The sequence below is a fragment of the Cnephaeus nilssonii genome, assembly GCF_951640355.1.
Source record: "Cnephaeus nilssonii genome assembly, chromosome: 8".
Classification (NCBI taxonomy): Eukaryota; Metazoa; Chordata; class Mammalia; order Chiroptera; family Vespertilionidae; genus Cnephaeus; species Cnephaeus nilssonii.
In genome coordinates, this window is record NC_137079.1 from 18,053,648 (window position 1) to 18,074,806 (window position 21,159).

General features: G+C 37.4%; 1 protein-coding gene across 4 annotated transcripts in view; it reads left to right on the forward strand.

The window, feature by feature from the left end:
* Nucleotides 1–21,159, forward strand: part of WRN (WRN RecQ like helicase) — a 120,276-nt gene that overhangs the window by 79,449 nt on the left and 19,668 nt on the right. For all 4 annotated transcript variants that reach the window (XR_013813901.1, XM_079779549.1, XM_079779550.1 and 1 more), the window contains 8 exons: nucleotides 2,751–2,892; nucleotides 6,070–6,240; nucleotides 6,317–6,417; nucleotides 7,187–7,259; nucleotides 8,093–8,166; nucleotides 14,251–14,326; nucleotides 14,565–14,677; nucleotides 16,637–16,751. Coding sequence is in view for 3 of the 4 variants with exons in the window: in XM_079779549.1 (XP_079635675.1) it covers nucleotides 2,751–2,892; nucleotides 6,070–6,240; nucleotides 6,317–6,417; nucleotides 7,187–7,259; nucleotides 8,093–8,166; nucleotides 14,251–14,326; nucleotides 14,565–14,677; nucleotides 16,637–16,751 (865 nt within the window). In the remaining variant the exon portion in view is untranslated. The remainder of the gene's footprint in view (nucleotides 1–2,750; nucleotides 2,893–6,069; nucleotides 6,241–6,316; nucleotides 6,418–7,186; nucleotides 7,260–8,092; nucleotides 8,167–14,250; nucleotides 14,327–14,564; nucleotides 14,678–16,636; nucleotides 16,752–21,159) is intronic.

The following is a 21,159-nucleotide window of genomic DNA, read 5'->3' on the forward strand; positions in this document are numbered from 1 at the left end:
CATCAATTTCACAATATTAATTGAAAAATATAGTAAAAACAAATGATATACCTAGTTGAATTAACTGTATACCTAGGTGTGGTAACTATACTGTATTATTGTTAGACAAAATAAGTATTCTTTAGGATGGAAATGTTTTCTCTGTAGCGATAAATGGTTCCTTCACCAAGGGGACAGTCTTGTTCTGTGTACCTTAAAAAACAACAACTCTACATATGTATAAAGCATAAATTGACAGAACAGTGGGAAGGAATCAACAAATTCACTATCAAAGTAGGAGTCTGATATAAATTTTTAATTATTGATAGGTTAAACAACCAAAAAATTAGTAAGGTCTTGGGGGGTATAGCTCAGTGGTAGAGCATTTGACTGCAAAAAATTAGTAAGGTCTTGAAAATTTGGTCAGCATAGAAACAAGTTTGATTTATCAGACACCTTATACCAAGCAATTAGAACAATTATCTCAAACATTTTTCTTCATGCCTACATAGTTCATGATAATACCTGTATAGCACCGGAGGCTCGTTGAGTCTCGGTTCTGTCCAGACCCCTAAGGTCTGAGTGATTGACCTTTCAGCATACCTATATCCATTTGCAGCACACTGGTTGGGAGGCACTGAATTAGAGACTACACTTCTTACACCTACATGGAATATTTATAAAAAATCAACTATGTATTAGAGCAGGGGTTGGCAAGCTATGGACGTGGGCCATACCCTTTTGTTTATGTATTATCTACGGCTGTTTTGCACTGTTTGAGCTGAGAAGAGACCGTATGGGCCACAAAGCCTAAACTGTTTACTCTTTGACCCTTTAAAAAAAGTTTTCTGACACCTGTACCAGAGCATAGCATGTCTCGAAAGTTTTCAGTGTGCTGGAATCAGACACCCCAAATTTCCCCACAATGCAATTGAATTAGAAGTAGATAGAGGATAAACAAATTCTCACTCATTTTGAAAATTGAAAATGACACTTTGAAATAACTCATTGATCAAAGAAAATGTAAAACTGGAAATTAAAACATTCTTAAAACTTAGTGATAATTACAGTTATATACATTAAAACTTGTAAGGCCCTGGCCGGTATTGCTCAGTTGGTTAGGCGTCATCCTGTATAACAAAGGTTGCTGGTTCCGTTCTCAGTTGGGGCACATGCCTGGATTTCAGGCTCCATCCCCAGGAGGGGGCATGCAGGAGGCAGCCAATCATTGTTTCTCTCTTTCCCTCTCCCTCCTCTGTCTCTAAAATCAGTGCAAACATATTTTTAAAAACTTGTATGAAGCAGCATCAGGGGTACTTTGTGGGAATTTAAACACTTGGAAAAAAATTAAATATCCTACTAAAGAAGCTAGGAGTATAAACTAGTCTTCTTCCCCTAAGCATATTATATCTGGGATACTGAATATATTCTTATTGCTATTTCAAAGATATTTATAAAAAGAAAGCAATTGAATTAGGTAGTTGAACATTATTAGTAAATTTTCTCTAAGGAGTCCTTTTGTTCTCAACCTGCTTGAAAGGATTCACATTTGTACTAATGATAACTTCAAATCTACCTGAAGGATGGCTTAGGAATTTAACTTCTAAAAAGGACTTAAATAATAAGTTTATCATTCATTTGTCTTAGGTTACAGTCATCAGAGTTTAAACTAAAAATTTATTGCATAGATTTGTTTTTAAGTTAAAAAAAATTTTTTTATACCAAACCTCTTTTTCCAACAAAACCTAACACAAAAGTCCAATCTATAATAATAAAAGCATAATATCCTAATTAGACTGGAGGTCCTTCCAGATGTCCTTCCAGACGAAGCCGTGAAGGAAGCCCAGGTCTTGGGTGCCTGCCCGCAGCCAGCGGGAAGCCCAGGTCCCGGTGCTAGAGGGAAGCTGGTGCTGACAGCCGGGGGAAGGAAGGCCTACTCTTGTACGAATTTTGTCCATCGGGCCACTAGTCTATACTAGAGGGTAATATGCTAATTAGACTGGGAGACCTTCCGGATGTCCTTCCAGACAAAGCCATGGTGGCAGGGCCAAGGCAGAGGCGGTTAGGGGCGATCAGGCCAGGAAGGGAGGGCAGTTGGGGGTGATCAGGCTGGTGGGGGCAGTTGGGGGCGAGCAGGCCGGCAAGGGGGGGCAGTGGGGGCAATCAGGCTGGCGGGGGGGGGGGGGGGGGCAGATGGAGGCAAAAGGCTGGTGGGGTGAGCAGTTGGGGGAGAGTAGGCTGGCAGGTAGAGTGGTTAGGGGCAATCAGGCAGGCAGGCAGGTCAGTGGTTAGGAGCCAGCGGTCCCAGATTGCGAGAGGGATGTCCGACTGCCGGTTTAGGTCCTATCCCGAGGGGTCCCAGATTGGAGAGGGTGCAGGCCAGGCTGAAGGACACCTGCCCTGTGCACGAATTTCGTGCACTGGGCCACTAGTATTTATATAATCAATAATGCAAGCTCTTCTAGCTGTAATTCTGCTCTCTGATTGCTTGAACTTACTTTCCTTCTGTCTTTGATCTGAGGAGCTTCCTATGAAACTTGGGTTCTAGGGCACTAGGGTTGAGAACCATCAGTATAATATATCTGTGATGCTATATTATAGTTTGCATGTCATATTTTACATCATATGCTCTTGGCTGTAATGAACTTTATAGCTTCTGAAGCAGTTGGCACATTTGCGATATTTTTTTACTTGGCTAATTATTATACTATATTTTTATTTCTATAGGTTCATGCTTTAGCTATGCTCTCTAACATATTATTTTTATTTAGATTGTATAATTGCCTTTCCATTGATGACTCAGATGATATGCCACAGGACTTTGGTCTACAAGCATTCCAGCTTTTATCTGCCGTGAACATCTTAGGAGAAATGTTTGGAGTTGGGGTTCCAATTTTATTTCTCCAAGGATCTGTAAGTATATCTGTGAATCACCTTCATAGTTCTCCTATTATACTTTTCTTCAGAGGTTTGCTGCATTATGACTGTAGCTTTGGCTTTACATGAGTTATTAGAAACTCAGAGTCATATTAAGTTCCAGTTAAGGACCACATTCATTACTCTTGACAAAAGCTGTGTGTACCATATCTACTGCTGTTTTCATATTTCAAGCTGATTTTCAGCTCTGAACCTCAGGCTGGAAGCAAGTTTATTACATTGCAGTTGGATAATCCCTAGGCTGGTTTTTCTTACAATAATTTTAAAAAGTTAACTTTCATTGTGTCAAGGGACAAGTAGAACAAAATTGTATCTTTTGGTGTCCTGGAAAGTAGTAAATTCTTTGAGTAAAACTTTAATCTCAGCAATTATTTGGAAAAGCAGTATTTGGCAGTATATTTTTTCTTTCCTTTTATTCTGTTTCTTATCAGAAGTACTTAGAATTCCAAGGAAGTTTTCTTTTTTTCACTTTACCAATACTTAAATAGTTAATTCAGCTACTTTTTTTGATTAATGTGCCAATATTATGCTGACAATTTCAGGTAAACGTGAGTAAGTCACGACCCTTGCAATTAAAGAGCTTTGTTTGTAGTCCTTTTGTTTATATGATTTTATTCCTGATTTAGAAGTTGGTAGAGCAAAGCTAAGTATTATATGTTTATATTAGTTGAATAAATCAAAAGTGAGATCAAATCCTTTGCAAATATGTATATTTATTAAAAATGTACTTAAAAGTAGAGATTAAAATTCTCACTTTATAAATAGAATTAATAAAATAATTTAGGTAAGCATTTATTTGTTAATGCTTCATGTAAATATTTTCTGAGTTTTTATTTTGCTTAGAAAGGGACATGTTAAATTAGTCATAAATACTTTTAATGAAATATGTTAAAAACATGCTAACTTTTTGGGTACTTATGTTTTTTGATTCTGAATGGAGTTAAAAATTTGCTTTAAATTTTAAGTTAGATTAGAAATTTAATAATAGTGCGCCTAAGGAACTTGGTTTTGGCTGATATGAGTTCTTTTTTTTTTTTTTTTTATAAAAAGAATTTAAGTTGAAAAGGATAGATTAAATATAATTGAGATCTATGAAAATATCTTCTGTCTCTGTCATTTTCAAAACCTGTGTATCCCAGTTGAATGTATAATTTATAAAAATTATCCTTGTTATAATTTGGTTTAACCCAGTAGTATCCAGTATCAACAAATAAGTGTAAGTGGGCTCCTAAACAAACTTGTGCTGGTCACAAGAGGGATCAGATTTCACCTATTATTTGAAAACCAAGTCATTCTGCTTATACTGACAGTCTCTTCTGGGAGTCCTCAAATTAAGAAGTTTATTCTTTGTGAAATTTTATATTACCCTTGCTAGGTAAAGGTGTAAAACTTTTTAAAAAGTACTTCTTAATGAAAATTTGTAGACATTAACTACAGTGAAAATAAGGCAAGTTTTTTTTTTTCCCCCTTCCATTTCAGTGATCTTGATATTGTTTTAAAATTTATAATTGTAATTCCTTTGGGAATTTAGTAAATTGTCCACCTTAACGAATTTAGGCAGAATTAATACATTTGTATATAATTTTGATCTGTAAGATAATAAATTTCTTAAACTGGGAACTCTAGGAATTTATTTAAAGAGATAATATTTGTATGTATTTGCATTTGAATACAGACAAAATGTAAAAATGTTGAATGACAGGCTGTACCTGTTTCTAAAATTTCAGACTGCATTTTATATTGAAATGTTTTGAAAACACTAACCTCTTGACGTGTTCAAGGGCTGAATGTTTTGAACCATGAATACAACCTAAAATACAGTGTTTATATTAGAAAGCTCATATTTACTCAGTTTAAACAGAAAGGTACTTAGTACTGGGTACCTTTAATTAAATAGCTCATAGAATTGTTGACACGATTTTACTACAAAATAGTCCACCACGAGCTGCTGCCTCTTCTCTGACCGAGAAGCGATTTGTCAATTTTAGAAGCTGCCAACGTAGCACCTGACCTCACACAGCAGGGAACAAGGGAGCTGTAACAACCAGGAAGGTTCTGCTTCTCTTGCTCTGGGAACCACCCCAAACCTGCTGTGTGTGATCTCTGTCAACAAAATGGATGCTTCTTGGTACTTAGGAAGCTAGCAGTTGTTTGCTAGATTCTTGCTAACACTTCCTTGTGAAAAGCAAACAGCTCCACAGTCATGCACCTGCAAAAACAGCAGAGGAGTCACCTAGCCTCACTTTTCTGCTTGTAGATGTCACATAAATGCCTCTGATTAGTGGAACTTAAATTATATTCAGAACCCTAGCTGGAAGGGAGCTTGAGAAATAGTATTTGCAACTTCCCAGATTCTGTGGTAGAAGTTGCAGCGGCCAGGTTAGAATGACCCTTTAATTACAATCTGCCATGTACGCCACACGTACATTAGATAGGAGGAATTTTCCCTAAAGCCCCATATTACTTTTACTACTATATACATTTGAAGGTAATATTTAAATGTGTGGGATGAATAAAAGAGGTAGTAAGAGGGCAAAGTAACTGGAAAAGTACTTTATAGAGCGTGAAGGTGGGCGAGGCACCTCCATTGGAGGGACATGACAGACTAGGTTCCCCACATTTGTAGAACTTGATGGCCTGGAAGAGTCTGCCATTGAAATGCTCTCTTCACTGAGGACAAAATACCTCAAAAGCAGCAACCTACTTTTCCTGAGTGGTATATCTGAGTGGATTAAGTAAACTGGGCTGTTGCACCGCACACACACTGCTGTTAACACCCATACTTGTAGTCTGGAGCTGTAGATTATGATCACTGATTTCACACAATAATGTATGTCCCTAAAGGGTCTAAATATCAAAGGTTAAATATTCCAAACATATTCAAACCTATACATTAGGAAATGCACGTGAATTATGTGTGAAAGTGAAATTTCCTGCCATTACTTTTAAGACACAAAAGGAACACTATTTTGATTATATTTTTATTTGTGACTTAAGAATTCAGAGCAAGCAGAATGGATAAAAATTTTGTAGATTTTTAAAGCTGAAATTTAGTGTTAAATACAAAGGATCAGTAGACAAGCTTTTTGCTTTATTTAGCCTGTTTCAGTAAATAAGCATATTTAGACACTGATTTTTTATTTCTGATTTCAGAATTCACAGCGTCTTCCAGATAGATATCGCAGTCACAAATTATTTGGCAGCGGAAAGGATCAGACAAGGAGTTGGTGGAGAGCTTTTTCCAATAACCTCATGACCGAGGGATTCTTGGTAGAAGTTCCTGGGCGTAGCAAATATGTAAAGATTTGCGCCCTTACAGAAAAGGTAAACACTGTGGAAGTCTACCTGTTTGATTAATTTTCCTCACTATGCATTAAAAGATTCTTCTTGCGTTCAATAGGGTAGAAATTGGCTTCATAAAGCCAATTCAGGATCATCTCCTCAGCAACTCATCCTTCAAGTTAATGAAGAATTGTGCCCAAGGAAGTTTCATCTACCAAGGTTCATTTTTCAGCTTTTTTTTTTTTTTTTTTTTAACATTTGGGGGTCTGGGTCAGTGGGAGAAAGATAAATCATAGAACACTTTTCTTGGTTGATAGGAAGTAGTTGAGGATAGTATTTAAAAAGCTACTTTCTCATTGATTAAAAAAGCAGCATTGAGGTCAATGTTGAAGAATCCATATACCATACTTCCTGCTGATGTGTAGAGGGTGGGAGGGGATACACTTGTTGATGACCTTTTAGTATCTTTACATGTTATCAGTCATTTATCAGGTTTTAAAAATTGAGATATAATTGACATAACATTGTTTAAGTATGAAGAGTACAGCGTGTTGGTTTGATACATATATCTATTGCAATGTAGTTGCCACAGTTGCCTGAGCTGACATCTTTCTTTATAAAGTCACATAATTTTTATTTTTTGTGTTGAGAAAAATTAAGATCTAGTCTCTTAGCAACTCTGAAGTTATAACATAGTATTTGTTGACTATAATCACTGTGTTGTGCATTAGATTATCAGTTTTTCTTTTAAACTTAAAAAGCTTCCGCTTTAAACTTTAACTTTAAAGAGCTTAAAACACTCCAGAGCTTTTTCTGGGGGGAAAAAATCAATTTTAAAAATCATCAGTTCTAAAAGTAATTTAATCTCATCTGCCTTTCTGAGTGTGGAGATATGATGATTAGATAATTACATTCAGGATATTAGATTATTACATTTTAGATAATTACATTTTAACATTCTTGATAATTGAACTTTATTGTTTTTCAGTTCTAAAACTGTGTCTCCAGGCACTGAGCAGCATTCCTCTCATCAGGTGCCCACTGGCTTAACTGCGGAGAAGGTTTGTTTTTATTAAAGAAGTGGTTTTTATTTATTTCATTTTTTAATTTTTTATTTATTTCCTTTTTAATTCTATTTTAAAATTTTATATTTTAATTCTCCTCCAATTAAAGAGGAAAATGCCATACATAACAGAACATAAAATTTGGAGAAGTAATATGAACAGAAAAAAAAATGTGCGGTATATGATTTCTGGGGTTAATAGAAGTATTTGAGAAAGTAACACTTTGATTCTTTTAAACCTATTTTATAACTCCTTTGTCTTGAAGTTTTGTGTGTGTGTGTGTGTGTGTTTACATATTATGATACTTACTAGTATAGTAGATAGAAAAATAAGCCTGATTTCTAAATAATCTCATTACACACACACACACACACACACACACACACACACACACACACACACATTCTTGCTTTGTTTTTGGATCTTAGGTAACTATTACAGATTAAATACTTACCCAGAGGCAGACTTCAGCTAATTAGAACACGGGGGTAATAGAAAAATCTGCTGAATTAAATTTTTTGGTGAACTTTTTCTGCTTTTCAAAGTTATGCAGAATGTAATCGAATTATTTTTGTAACTTGGGCTCTTGCTATGTCTCAAAGAATTCTTTTGATCATATATTTTCTATAGATTTGGGAGGAATGGGACATTATGTTGCATTTCTAACTGCTTTTAGAACCCTAAAAGTTAGTAATCAAGAACTTAATTTATTTGATAATTTGGTTAGGAAAAATTGTCTTTGTAAGATGTTGTTTCTTATTTTCTTCATATTTAAAAGTTTTTTGAAATTTCTAATTTTAAAAAATGGAATTCTTTATATTTAAAATCAGTCTAACTTGAAGAAGATGTATTCCTACAAAGCACTTGATAAAATTTCTTCTGGGATTAACATTCCTACAAAAAGGTACAGTTCAAAATTTTTATTTTCTATATTTACTTTATCAGCACTTTCTCTCTGTCCTAAAGAGAAAGGCCTAGCAGACATGTGGCCATTTCATTGGCAAAAGGAAGTTAAAGCATAAGCCTCCAGTATTATAATTTTTAAACAGACCTATAAAATGATACTGGTAATTTTAATATAATAGCTAATACTTGTGGGTGTTATTGTTTGCCATACTCTATGCTAAGTGTTAAGCATTTTATATGTAGTAGCATCGAATTCCTTTATTAAATTTAAATTCTTTGTTGTTTAAAGTATTACATATGTCTCTCTTTTTCCCCATTGAACATTGAATTCTTACAACAACCTATGATGTAGCTTCTATTATGTATCTTCATTTTATAGTTGAAGATACCAATGGTTAAGCATACAGTTAATGGCAAAGCTGACTTGCAGACCTATATTTGTCAATCTCTAGCATCTAAACACTAATTACTTGTATTTGTATGAAATATATATTTTCATCTAAACATTAATTGTTTTTTGTATGAAATAGATATTCTCACATTTTTATAAAAATACTTTATGGCAACATAAAATGGTAGGTATTAGAGTTGGTAGAAGATAAAGGCAATGTATTACAGGTGTGGGCAAAAGTAGGTTTACAGTTGTTAGTATGGAAAATAATACAATAATTAATAAACAATGCAAGAATAAACTCTGCTTTGCATACTCACAACTGTAAACCTACTTTTGCACACCCCTGTATTGTACTTTCAAATTTAATATTTGACTTGCTGACTTAATAAAAGTGTGGAGAAAGTACAGAATTACAGAAGGTCTTAAGATGGAGCATTTGAAAAACGTGTTAGGACTTAATTGCAAATTAAATGAGCTATCCTATATATTAAAAGGCTAATATGCAAATCGACCAAACAGCAGACTGACCGGTCACTATGACGTGCACTGACCACCAGGGTGCAGACGCTTAATGCAGGAGCTGCCCTCTGTGGGAGCGCCACTCAGCCAGAAGCTGGGCTAACGGCTGGTGAGCTCAGCGGCAGTGGTGGGAGCCTCTCCCACCTCTGCGGCAGCTCTAAGGATGTCTGGGAAGCGGGCCGAAGCCATCATCTGGACATCCCCTGAGGGCTACTAGACTATGAGAGGGCGCAGGCCAGACTGAGGGACACCCCCCCCCCCCAAGTGCACGAATTTCATGCACTGGGCCTCTAGTGTTTTCATACATATTGGATGAAAGAAAATTAATGTGCTTTAATATTCATTTTCTAATGATTTGCTCACTTAGATACTAACATTGGATCTGACATAAATATTTACCATAATACCAGTCTCCCGCTCCAAAGAGTTTCTTTTTTTTGGATATGTAGTATGTGATTTTTATGTTTTGTGTAAATAAAAGGTTTAAGAAGTGTACAAAACAGTGTATTTACTCAAAATGCTGAAGCATTTCTTCATCTAAATATTTACTGTGTTTTTACTAGTCTAGGCACTGGAAGTCAGTGGGGAATACTGGAGGACATAACAGAGACTAGTTTATACTCTAGTGGGATGTGCAGGTAAGGGAGCATAAACATCCAGGGTCATAAAACTTTGGAAACACATTTTGGAAGTTACATTTTAGGCTTAAGTCAGTCTAGTGTAGTGAGGGAAGTTTTCTAAGCAGAGGAATGGCTCACTTACTAAAACTGAAAACCAGAGAGCATATGACATGATTGAAGAACTCAACAGAACGCTAGCGATGAGCTGGTAGAGGGAAACAAGGAGGTGGTAAAATTTAAGGGTAGGGAATTGGATCCAGGATATGCAGTTCCTTTCAAGCACTCAGGTTGATCATAAAGGCAGTTTGGGGCTTAGGAAAGGTTTTAAGTAAAACAGTGACATAATCAAATGTATGGTTGAGAATAGGACTGACAAACATTTTCTGTAAAGGGTCAGATAGTAAATATTTTAGGCTTTGAGAGCCATGTGGTATCTGTCTGAATATACTCAACTAAACCGTTATGGTCTCACAGCTGCCATAGATGATAGGAAAATGAATGAGTGTGGCTGTGTTCCAATAAAACTTTATTTGTGGACACTGAAATTTAAATTTCATATCATTTTCACATGTCACAGAATGTTCTTTTGATTTTTTTTTTAAACATTTAAAAATGTAAAAGACCATTTTTAGCTTACAAGCTTTACCAGCACAGACCGATTTGGCCTGTGCATCCTAGAGAGCAGATCCTTGACAGATGAGTGGAGGGGATGGATTTCAGGATCAGGGTGGTAGACACACAGGTAAAGTGGCTATGCAGAAGCCTTTGCAGGAGATGATGGTATCTCAGATGAGGGAAGTGGCAGTGGACGTGGAGAGAAATAGATTTGTAAGATAGGTAGGGGACAGAATTGTTAGGGCTCAGTGATTGAAAAGATAGGTGGGTTAAGGAAAACAGAGGATTTGAACATAACCCTTAAGTTCCTGTCTTTGCAGGTGCGAGTGTTGTCATTTCCTTCCCTGGGCAATAAGAGGAACACAGGCTTGAGGGGCTGAATGTTTAGGAAGTGAGGTTAAAATTAGGAGTTTAGTGATAGACACACTGAGTTTGAGGTACCTGTTGAGTGGTCCAGAAATGAATTTTAATACATGAGATTGATTTACAGAAGTGAGAAAGATGCTACCTATTATTAACTATTATTTTAAAGTCCATTTTCATTTTCATTAAAATAATACATGCATCCCTAGCCGATTTGGCTCAGTGGATAAAGGGTTGGCCTGTGGGCTTAAGGGTCTTGGGTTCAATTCCAGTCAAGGACTCGTACCTTGGTTAAAGGTTCAGTCCCCAGCCTGGGTCAGGGAGAGTGTGGGAGGCCACTGATCGATGTGTCTCTCTTACTTCATTGTTTCTCTCTCTGTCTCTCCCTTCCACTCTCTGAAAATCAGTGGAGAAAATATCCTCAGGTGAGGATTAACAACAACAAAACATGTACATGGTTTTTAAAGTCAATTGATACCTAAAGACATAACAATGTATACGAGTTCACACCCTTCCCAAACCCACTTGGTTTTGTTCTATAGAAGCAGTCCCCCTCAAATATGCCAGCTGGTTTTTCTGGTACTTGCCACCATATATCTAAGTGACATGCTTAGATTACTGTTTTTTGACTTAACAGTTTTAGAAATTTTCTGTTGACATCCTATAATGGTAGATTAGGGCTTATCTCCCCCTTCCCTTCCTTCAGCTCCTTCAGTCCCCCCAACCCTCAACATAATTATATTTCAAGTTTTGGTCACATTAATAACTTGTTTTTACATTGTTATCTATTCAAATATTATATACTATTAAGCCAAACTGTTATTATGGCCACCACTAACTTAATTTTCTTTGATGATGATAATTGTCTTTGTGTGTTTTTTTTTGCTTGGTTTTTAGTGTTCCTGTTACTAATTTTGCTTTTTTCCTTTTTTCAAACTCTTTTTGTTTGTTTACTCTCTTTGGAGAGTTCCTTGACTTTATATCCCCTCCCATCTAATGAAGTTTTATTTTTTAAGTATATAAATATACATATATATTTAAATATATTAACACACACACACACACACACACTAGTGGCCTGGTGCACGAATTTGTGCACATTGAAAGGAATATAATTAGAAGAAATATTTTAATATTGCTATTTGCCTTTTCTCTGTAATGGAAGAGTCAGAGCCGCTGCTAGTCGCTGTCTGTGGAGTGATCAGTGGGGTGATTTGCCCCCACCTGGCTCCCTCAGCTCCTGGGAGCTGGTCGGTGGCCCCATCCCCCGCTGCCGCTGGCCGCTGTCTGCTGGGCGATCGGGCCCCTGCTCGCACCCGCCTTGGCCTGGCACCGCCTGCTCACCTGCTTCACCATCCCGCCGTGGTCCAGCTCTCCTTGGGGCCCATCGGGGCTGGCAGTGCCTTCACTGCCACCCGCTGCCAACACCACGTTGCTGACGCCTGCCATGTTCCACGCCGCTCCCTGGTGGTCAGTGCATGTCATAGCAAGCAGTCAAACTCCCAAACACCTGGTAGACAATTTGTATATTAGGCTTTTATTATATACGGGGTGTGTATATATCTATATATCTATATCTATATCTATATCTATATCTATATCTATATATATGTATATATATATATTATATATTATATATAGACAGTATTACAGATATTTCCCTCCTTCCCCCTTTGCCCCTCTCTGCCCAGCCCTTACCCCACCTCATGCCTTCACCACACTATTTCACTATTGTCGGTGTCCATGAGCTATGTATATAAGTATTATAGTTATCACATACTTAGCTTTTATGAACTATTTCTTGCTCTCTTCTTTCTTTAATAGCAGTCTTTTTTTGTTTCATGGATACAGTATCTCCACTTACCTCTTTGGTGATATTCATTATAGTTATTTTGAATCTTTCTCTTTTGTACTTGTAATAGCATTCATAGGCAAAATGTTTTTCTTTATTTTTTTAATATATTTTATTGATTTTTTACAGAGAAGAAGGGAGAGGGATAGAGAGTTAGAAACATCGATGAGAGAGAAACATCGATCAGCTGCCTCCTGCACACCCGCTATTGGGGATGTGCCCGCAACCAAGGTACATGCCCTTGACTGGAATCGAACCTGGGAGCCTTTAGTCCGTAGGCCGACGCTATATCCACTGAGCCAAACCGGTTAGGGCAGCAAAATGTTTTTCATTTAACATTTTCCATGTGTATTTCTGCTTCAGGGACATGTTATCCAGAATTTTGCTAGTATATATGATAATAAAATTGATTTGTGAAACAATTTAAAATACCATTTTGTAATAGTACATTATTATAAAGATTTCCATAAATGATAAGATGATTGTCAATATAATTATACTAGAAGCCCGATGCACAAAGTTTCGTGCAAGAATGGGCTTTCCTTTCCCTGGCTGCCTGCACCGCCTTTCTGCTCCGGCCCCGGAGCCGCCTCTTTCCGCTCCAGCCCTGCCTTCCCACTCTGTCCAGAGGCCCTGAGTAGCTGGGGCGGTGCGGAATGCCTGCATCGTCACCATGGCGATGATGCAAGCATCCTGCCCCGCCCCCAGCTGCTCGGCGCCTGCTTATGCAAATCAACCCATCATCTTTGTTGGGTTAATTTGCATACACACTCCTGATTGGCTGGTGGGCGTCGTGAAGGTATGGTCAATTTGCATCTTTCTCTTTTATTAGTGTAGATTATTTAAAACACATTTGTAATTTTCTTGAGTAACCTGATATTACTGATTTTTTGCACTGCAGTTATCTTTCTTCAGGTTTAAATCTATTTAATTTTAGTGATAGAATTTGATCATTGTGAAAATGAAATCTTCCTTTATATGCAGATTTTGAATTCTTGCTATAGAGAAATTTATAATTCTTAAATAGCAAACATGTTCTTCACTTTCTCCCAAAAGCAGGAATTTATTTAAATTCGGTGTCTTTCATATAAGCTATTCTATGCAGTTTCATTTTTATAACTTTTCCTTTTTATAATTAATAAATGAGATGTGCTTATAAATACTGATTTTCTATCTAGTTTGCTGCCTAGTACCTTTCATGCCATGTTGTTTTCTGATTGGGTGTTATTTATCCTTTTTTAGGTGTCAAAAGCAAAATTACTTCTTTTGGCTTAGTTTTGTTTGATTTTGAAGAACATTGTGAATAATTTCATTAATCTCATGCTGATGTTCCCCACTATCTAAAGATTAGTAATATCACAGCAAAGAATCATAGATTGTATCCCTTTTGGCTAAAAAAAAAAAAATGTTATCTTCTATATAGGGAAGGAGTATTTTCTTTCAAAGCATGTGGTTGAGAAGGAAGATGTGGCAAATGCTTAAGTACACTAATTTTGTGATGAACTCATATTACAGTTTTAACTTTACCATGGTAATGAATGTATTTGACCCCAGACATTTACAATCTAAGCTGCCATATAGGTAACAATGCCTTACTGGTATTGGGAAGAATACAAGTTAGCATAAGACTTGGAAATATATTCTTATTTTTGGGTGAAATAAAAAATGAACTTGGAGAAAGAAGAGATTTTATTATTTATTTTCTTTTAAATATTTTAGCATCACGGTGCCATCACCAGTAAAATCTTACAAGTCTTCAGAACCTGATATTTCGGCTCAAGAGCAGGAGACTCAGGTATGACTTTTGTAAAGAGGCAGGTAGTTTTTGAGAGAATGGTCAGGATTCTATGCATGCTTGAAATTCTGTTGCCATTATTTTTAAAAATTGTTCTTAGTTAAGAGTCTGAGATAGAGTTCAGGTTTTTTTTTCATCCTAAGGGAAAATGTGATATCTGAAGCTCTTAAAATGAAGGACTAGATTTTTCTAACTATATTTTTTAAAATATTGAGTTGTTTCTTTGTTCTTTGTTTAGACTGTATTATATGGCAAATTGCTAGAAGCTAGGCAGAAACTTGCCAATAAGTTGGATATTCCTCCAGCGATCCTGGCAACAAATAAGATACTGTTGGATATGGCCAAAACGAGGTAAACTATTTATTTGTTTATGTTCCAACTTAATTTTCTTCTAACGTAATAGGTTTGTAAAACATATCTTAAGTGATAATGACTATGGCTCCAACTGTCACATCTGTTGGATTTGATATCTGTCACATCTGTTGGTGACTTCCAAATCTTCCATGCTGCTACCAATGATCTCTTCTCTGAGCTTTAGGCTCAGGCTTCTACATGAATGGAAACCAACTGTCTCCAGCAATCAGATCCAGTACATAAACAATGTGTCATAATCCACAAACACTCCTTGCCTGGATTTCATTCAAATACCAAAACTCTTCTTTCTGAATTCCTTGTTTTTGTTAGATCATGATGTTCCCAATCACGCATGTTTAAAACCTATGATACTATTTTCACTCCTCTAACCTATGTCCCCTTACTTTTATCTAAAGTTTCTAGACTTTTTTATTAAATGTTTCTGATATGTCTGCCTCTGCCTTCTTCCCTTGTTTTAGTATCACCATGTTTGTTCGGACCATAACCCTTGGCCTATTGCAAAAGCCTTTTAGCTAGTTACTCTTCCCTCAGCCTCTCTCTTTCTGTTTCATCTCATATATGACTACCAAACTAACCTTTATCATGTGTACTTCTGCTTAACTAGATTCCCACTATGTTAATTTCTTTAGCTTACAATTCAAGGCCCTCCATGTATGAACTTAAACCTACTTTTCCATCTGAGTCACAGAATTTTAAATGGTTTATCCTATTTAGGGTTTTTACCGTTTGTTGAAGACCCCTTTTCAACCTCCATATACTTACAGTGGTGCTTCTCCCTTGTAGTTTCCTTGATTCCCCAAAACTCCTGTTAGGAAACTCTTCAAAATCTGGCTTTGTTATTATTTTCTCTATGAAGTTTTCCATGCTTGTATCAGCGAAGTAATGCCTGTCTCTGGAATTCATAAAGAACTTCTAAATATAAATTTTAAAGATGCTTCTACAGCACTTATCACACAATGCTTTATCTTTTTTGTTATTAGTGACATACATATGTTATATCATCTAGATTTTAACCTCTGTGAATAACAGTAACATGTTCCTCATCTTTTTGTGTCTTTCAAAGCACCTAGCACAATGTTTACTAAATACTATGTGGTTAATAAGTATTTAGAAGAAATTATTTCCAAAGAATAGTTGCTTGATAATTTTGCCTCGTATGCCTCCTTTTAAAAAATTGTTGTTTCATAATAGTCATGGGGATGTAAACTATAACCTAGGGAATAAAGTCAATAATATTTGTTAACTATGTATGGTGTCAGATGGGTACTAGATTTATCAGAGTGATCACTTTTTAGGTTACATAAATGTCTAATCACTATGTGGTACTCCTGAAACTAGTATAATAATGTATGTCAACTGTAATTGAAAAATAAAAATTTATTTTGAAAATTTTTTATGTCACTAAATTTCATCCATGAGATGTTTCATTAGTGTAGAATTTTCTAATATTGCATAGTACTTGTATTTTATAGTAAGTATTTCATTAAAAATAAATAATCACAGCCCACCTTGTAATATGCAATGAAAATATTTGATATCATTAGATTGGCATATTTTTAGAAAGAAGACATTATACATTCTCTTGGATATTGGATAAGAAATATTGAGATAAAAGACTAAAGTAGTTTGGTTTATTGTTACAGGTAAACACTTTATAAGTACTGCATGAGATTTTCTGAATTTCTTAGCCTCTTAGTTGTCTTCAGTTAGTACCTCATAGTTTTTCTTTTCGTATCTATAAAAATAATAATGATAAGATCAGTAATAGAGTAGAACATTATGATAATAGCCTATTTACCAATTAGTACTGTGTTTTTGTGGTAATGGTGGTGCTGGAGCTTTTATTCATAAATTACTAAAACAGCTAAATATCAGCTATGTTGCTAGAATATAATGTTTCAGTGATTTATTGACTTAAATTTTTTTAAATGACAGACCTACTACAGTTGAAAATGTGAAAAGGATCAATGGAGTTTCTGAAGGCAAAGCTACTATGTTGGCCCCTCTATTGGAAGTCATCAAACAGTTCTGTCAAATAAATAGCGTTCAGGTAAAATACTGTGGTGTAAGGAGTTCTGAAAGAATAAATATTTTTAATAATTTCAAAAACACTTAAAACGCAACATTTTCTCGCTTTATTTTCATTTCCACACCAGATACGTAGAAAATGAATTCAGATTGTTTCTACAGTAAATTAGTTAATAAGAACATGTTAGTTACCTGATTTTTAAGATGATACTGAAGTAGTTGTCCAGGCTATTTATGTCTTTCTATTTTGTTGGAAAGTATTTTTTTTTTAATTTGAGTAAGTACTGTGTTTTAGGTTGATAAATTATTTTACCTTCAAGTATGGATATAAATTAAAGCTGTAAAGTTATCCTTATTATCAGTTGGTAAGGGGTTCAGCCACTTTGTTTTATTAAAATTTTTTATTTTATTTTATTTTCCATCACTATGCCCTCTTTCACTTCCACTCATCTCCCTCCCACCCCCCACCCCCGTTGTCCATGTCCATGAGAGCTCTCTCTCTTTTTTTTTCTTTTGCTCAGTCCCTTCACACATCCTCGCCCAGTCTGTCTGCTTTCTTTCTATGAGTCTGTCTGTATTTTGCTTGGTAGTTCAGTTTGTTTATTCATTTCCACATATGGGTGAAGTCATATGGTACTTGTCTTTCTCTGACTATTTTTCTTATTGTTTATTGTATTCCCTAATTACCCTCCCATGCCAGTCATGCTGTCCTTTGAAACTAAGTAGGTTTCATGGTATTTTGTCCATCGTAATAGTGCTTTCTTTATATCCTTTTATTTATTCTTGCTCCACCACGTATGACCATTTTCACAGGCTTGTTGGGGTTTCTTCTTAAACTCCATATGTGACTCCAGTGACTGGATCCCACTTTAGAAATAATTCTCTAACTATAAGCAGAAACTCTTCTGCTTTTTGTATGTAACATATCCCTCTTTTAATATAGTATATCTTTGGTAACTTTAATTTAATATGCTATATAATAAAAGTGTAGTATGCAAATTGTCCCCTCGACTGGGAGTTCATCCGGGAGATCGACCAGGTGGTGGGGCTGGCCCGGGGAAGGGAGGGAGGCCCCGGCTGACGGTGGTGGCAGGTAGCCAGGGGGAGGGAGGGAGTACCTGGCTGGCAGCCGGCAGCCGCTAGGGACCCTACCAGTGCATGAATTTCGTGCACTGGGCCTCTAGTGCTTATGTAAGACATCACGTGAAAATTTCTTATATTTCATATTGGATTTTTTTTTAACAATTTGATAAAAAAAAAGCTATACCAGTAGTAACTGAATACATTTTTTCTTTTTGGACACTTGACGGTAGGATCTTCTTCATGAATTAGTGGTTTGATTTAATAATGAGAGAATTATCCTCCTCAGACCCTCCTCAAGAGTAAATTGAAGTAGGGTAAAAATATCAACGCTCCAAAGGATAGGTATGAAAATTTTGAACCTTCTGGATAGAGAAAATGACTGTTAATTTTTGGTGGTTAGGAATTATGCGTGCACTGTTGTACAAATTTAAACCATTTACCAAGGAAATAAATTAATAAACTTTAGTGCTTATTAAGTCAGCTTTGTTATTCACTACTTTCATTAAGCTTTAACATATTTACTTAAAATTTTGAAGCAAAACTTAAGTACATCATAATACAAGTCAAAAGTGATAAATATGAGGACATGGGTATTAAACCCATTAAGATGGCCATTTAAGAAAAAGAAGTTAAAATCACTTTGTAGAAATACATTTTATGAGAATTATAATGTTTTAAAAATGTCTAGCTCCTCCAAAGATGAATTCATAGTTGGCAGCTACTTAAAAAATCCTAAAAAGAGACAACTACTTTTTTTAACTATACATAAAAAGTAGATTGAAACTGCATACTATAGTCATAATGATACCTGTAACAAACTAATTAAAAAAGTTAAAGATCCTAGTCCCTTGTTGAATAATGTTGGAATCATTTTGATAAGGTTATTTATCTTTGTGGTTCATTATATTACCTATAGATACATGAGGAAATATATTTATGAGCTTTTATTTGGGAAAAATGTAATTTTTGTATTTATATCCTATCATTTAGGAATTTTAATTAAAAATTATAGTAGTTGAATATTGGTTTATTCCTTGGTGAAAAATAGAAATGTTTCTGTTTGATCTTTTCATCTATATGACATCATCATATATATGGTGCCTAATTTTAGAATTTGCATTATCTGACCTAAGGCAAAAAAATATGTTTTCCAAATCTTTTTGGCATTTTACTTTGCATATTTCAGAAGAATATCAAGGCTGTATTCTAACATTAACACAAAGGATAATTCCGATCAAATAAGCCTAGGGGTATTCATTTGGTGTTCTGAACATATAATACACCTAAATAAAACAGGCAGGTGTTATATATTTCTGTTTCTATTTTAAAGCTTCAGAATAGCTGTGTATAGCAGATTTTAGAAAACATGTATCAAGACAGAGTACATATTTTCTGGGGAAGCCTAGCTGGCTGTCCACACTGTGGCATTTGCCATGGTCTAGGCGAGGGTTTCAGTCCTCATTCATGCAATCTTAAAAGTCTAATGTCTTGTCACAAAATAGTTGTGTTTTGGGGAGTATATTTGCATTATTCTTCTTTGTGAACTTGGTTTTATGTGTAAATACTAGAGGCCCAGTGCACGAATTTGTGCATGGGTGGGGTCCCTTGGTCTGGCTAGCGATTGGGTCCAATCGGGGCTATGGGAGGTTGGCTAGGGGGAGGGGCTGCGGAAGGTTGGCTGTGGGAGCATACTGATCACCAGGGGGCAGTTCCTGCATTGAGTGTCTGCCCCCTAGTGGTCAGTGTACATCATAGTGATCGGTCAACCGGTCGTTCAGTTGTTCGGTCACTTAGGCTTTTATATATATACTAGAGGCCCGGTGCACGAAATTCGTGCACAGAGGGGGGTTGTCCCTCAGCCCAGCCTGTACCCTCTGCAATCTGGGACCCCTCAACGGATGTCCGACTGCCCGTTTAGGCCCGATCCCTGGGATCGGGCCTAAACGGGCAGTCGGACATCCCTCTCACAATCCAGGACTGCTGGCTCCCAACTGCTTGCCTGCCTGCCTTCCTGATTGCCCCTAACCGCTTCTGCCTGCCAGCCTGATCACCCCCTAACCACTCTGCTGCCAGCCTGTTTGCCCCCAACTTCCCTCCTCTGCCGGCCTGATTACCCCTAACTGCCCTCTCCTGCAGGGTTGATCACCTCCAACTGCCCTCCCTTGCAGGCCTGGTCCTTCTCAACTGCCCTCCCTTGCAGGCCTGGTCCTTCTCAACTGCCCTCCCTTGCAGGCCGGGTGCCTCCCAACTGCCCTCTCCTGCTGGCCATCTTGTGGTTGCCATCTTGTGTCAACATGGGGGCAGGATCTTTGACCACATGGGGGCAGCTATATTGTGTGTTGCAGTGATGATCAATCTGCATAGTACTCTTTTATTAGATAGGATGACATTTCTTTCTTTTTTTTTTTTATCCTCACCTGAGTATATGTTTCCATTGACTTTTAGAGAATGTTAAAGAGAAAGGGAAAGACAGAGAGAAACATCAAAGTGAGAGGAATACTTAGATTGCTTGCCTCCTTCCTGAGCCCTGACCTGGGCCCCAGCCAGGGAGGAGCCTGCAACTTAGGTACATGCCCTTGATCAGAATCTAACCTGGACTCTGCGGTTGGCAAACCTAGACATTATCCACTGAGCCAAACCGTGTAGGGCAGGTTATGATATTTCTTAGCCCTCCAGCAGCGGACCTTCATTTTTTTCTCCAGGAGTGTGGTGGAAAAGCCCTAGATCACTTTTTTGGATTCTTATACCCAAGTTACTAAGAATATTACCAGTGGCATACAGGGAGCTTAGCCAATGAGTGGTCAGAAAAGGTATTTCCTCTGTAGTTCACACCTATCTCCTGTGATCTCCGGCTCCACCCCTGCCAAGGCCTAAAGCCTCCAGCCCTGGGCAGGGACCCCCAGCTGGCTCTGATCGCCCTGCTCTACCCCTAGCCAAGGCCGAAAGCCTCTGTTTGAGGCTCAGGCCTTGGGCAGGGACCCCCAGCTGGTTCCAATTGCCCACAGACACCCACAGCTGGCTCTATCGCCCGGCTCCACCCACGGCCAAGGCTGCAAGCCTCTAGGCTTGGGCTCTGGGCAGGGACCCCCAGCTGGCTCCGATCGCCCACAGGGGACCCCAGCTTGCTCTGATTGCCAGGCTCCGCCCCAGCGGCCAAGGCCGCAAGCCTCTGGCAGAGGCTTGGCCTCTGGGCAGGACCCCCAGCTGGCTCTATCCCCCCGCTCCATCCAAGGCCAAGGCCTCAAGCTTCTGTTTGAGGCTTGGGCCCTGGGCAGGGACCCCCAGCTGGCTCCGATCGCCTGCAGGGGACCCCAGCTGGCTCTGATCACCTGTGGGGGACCCCTGCT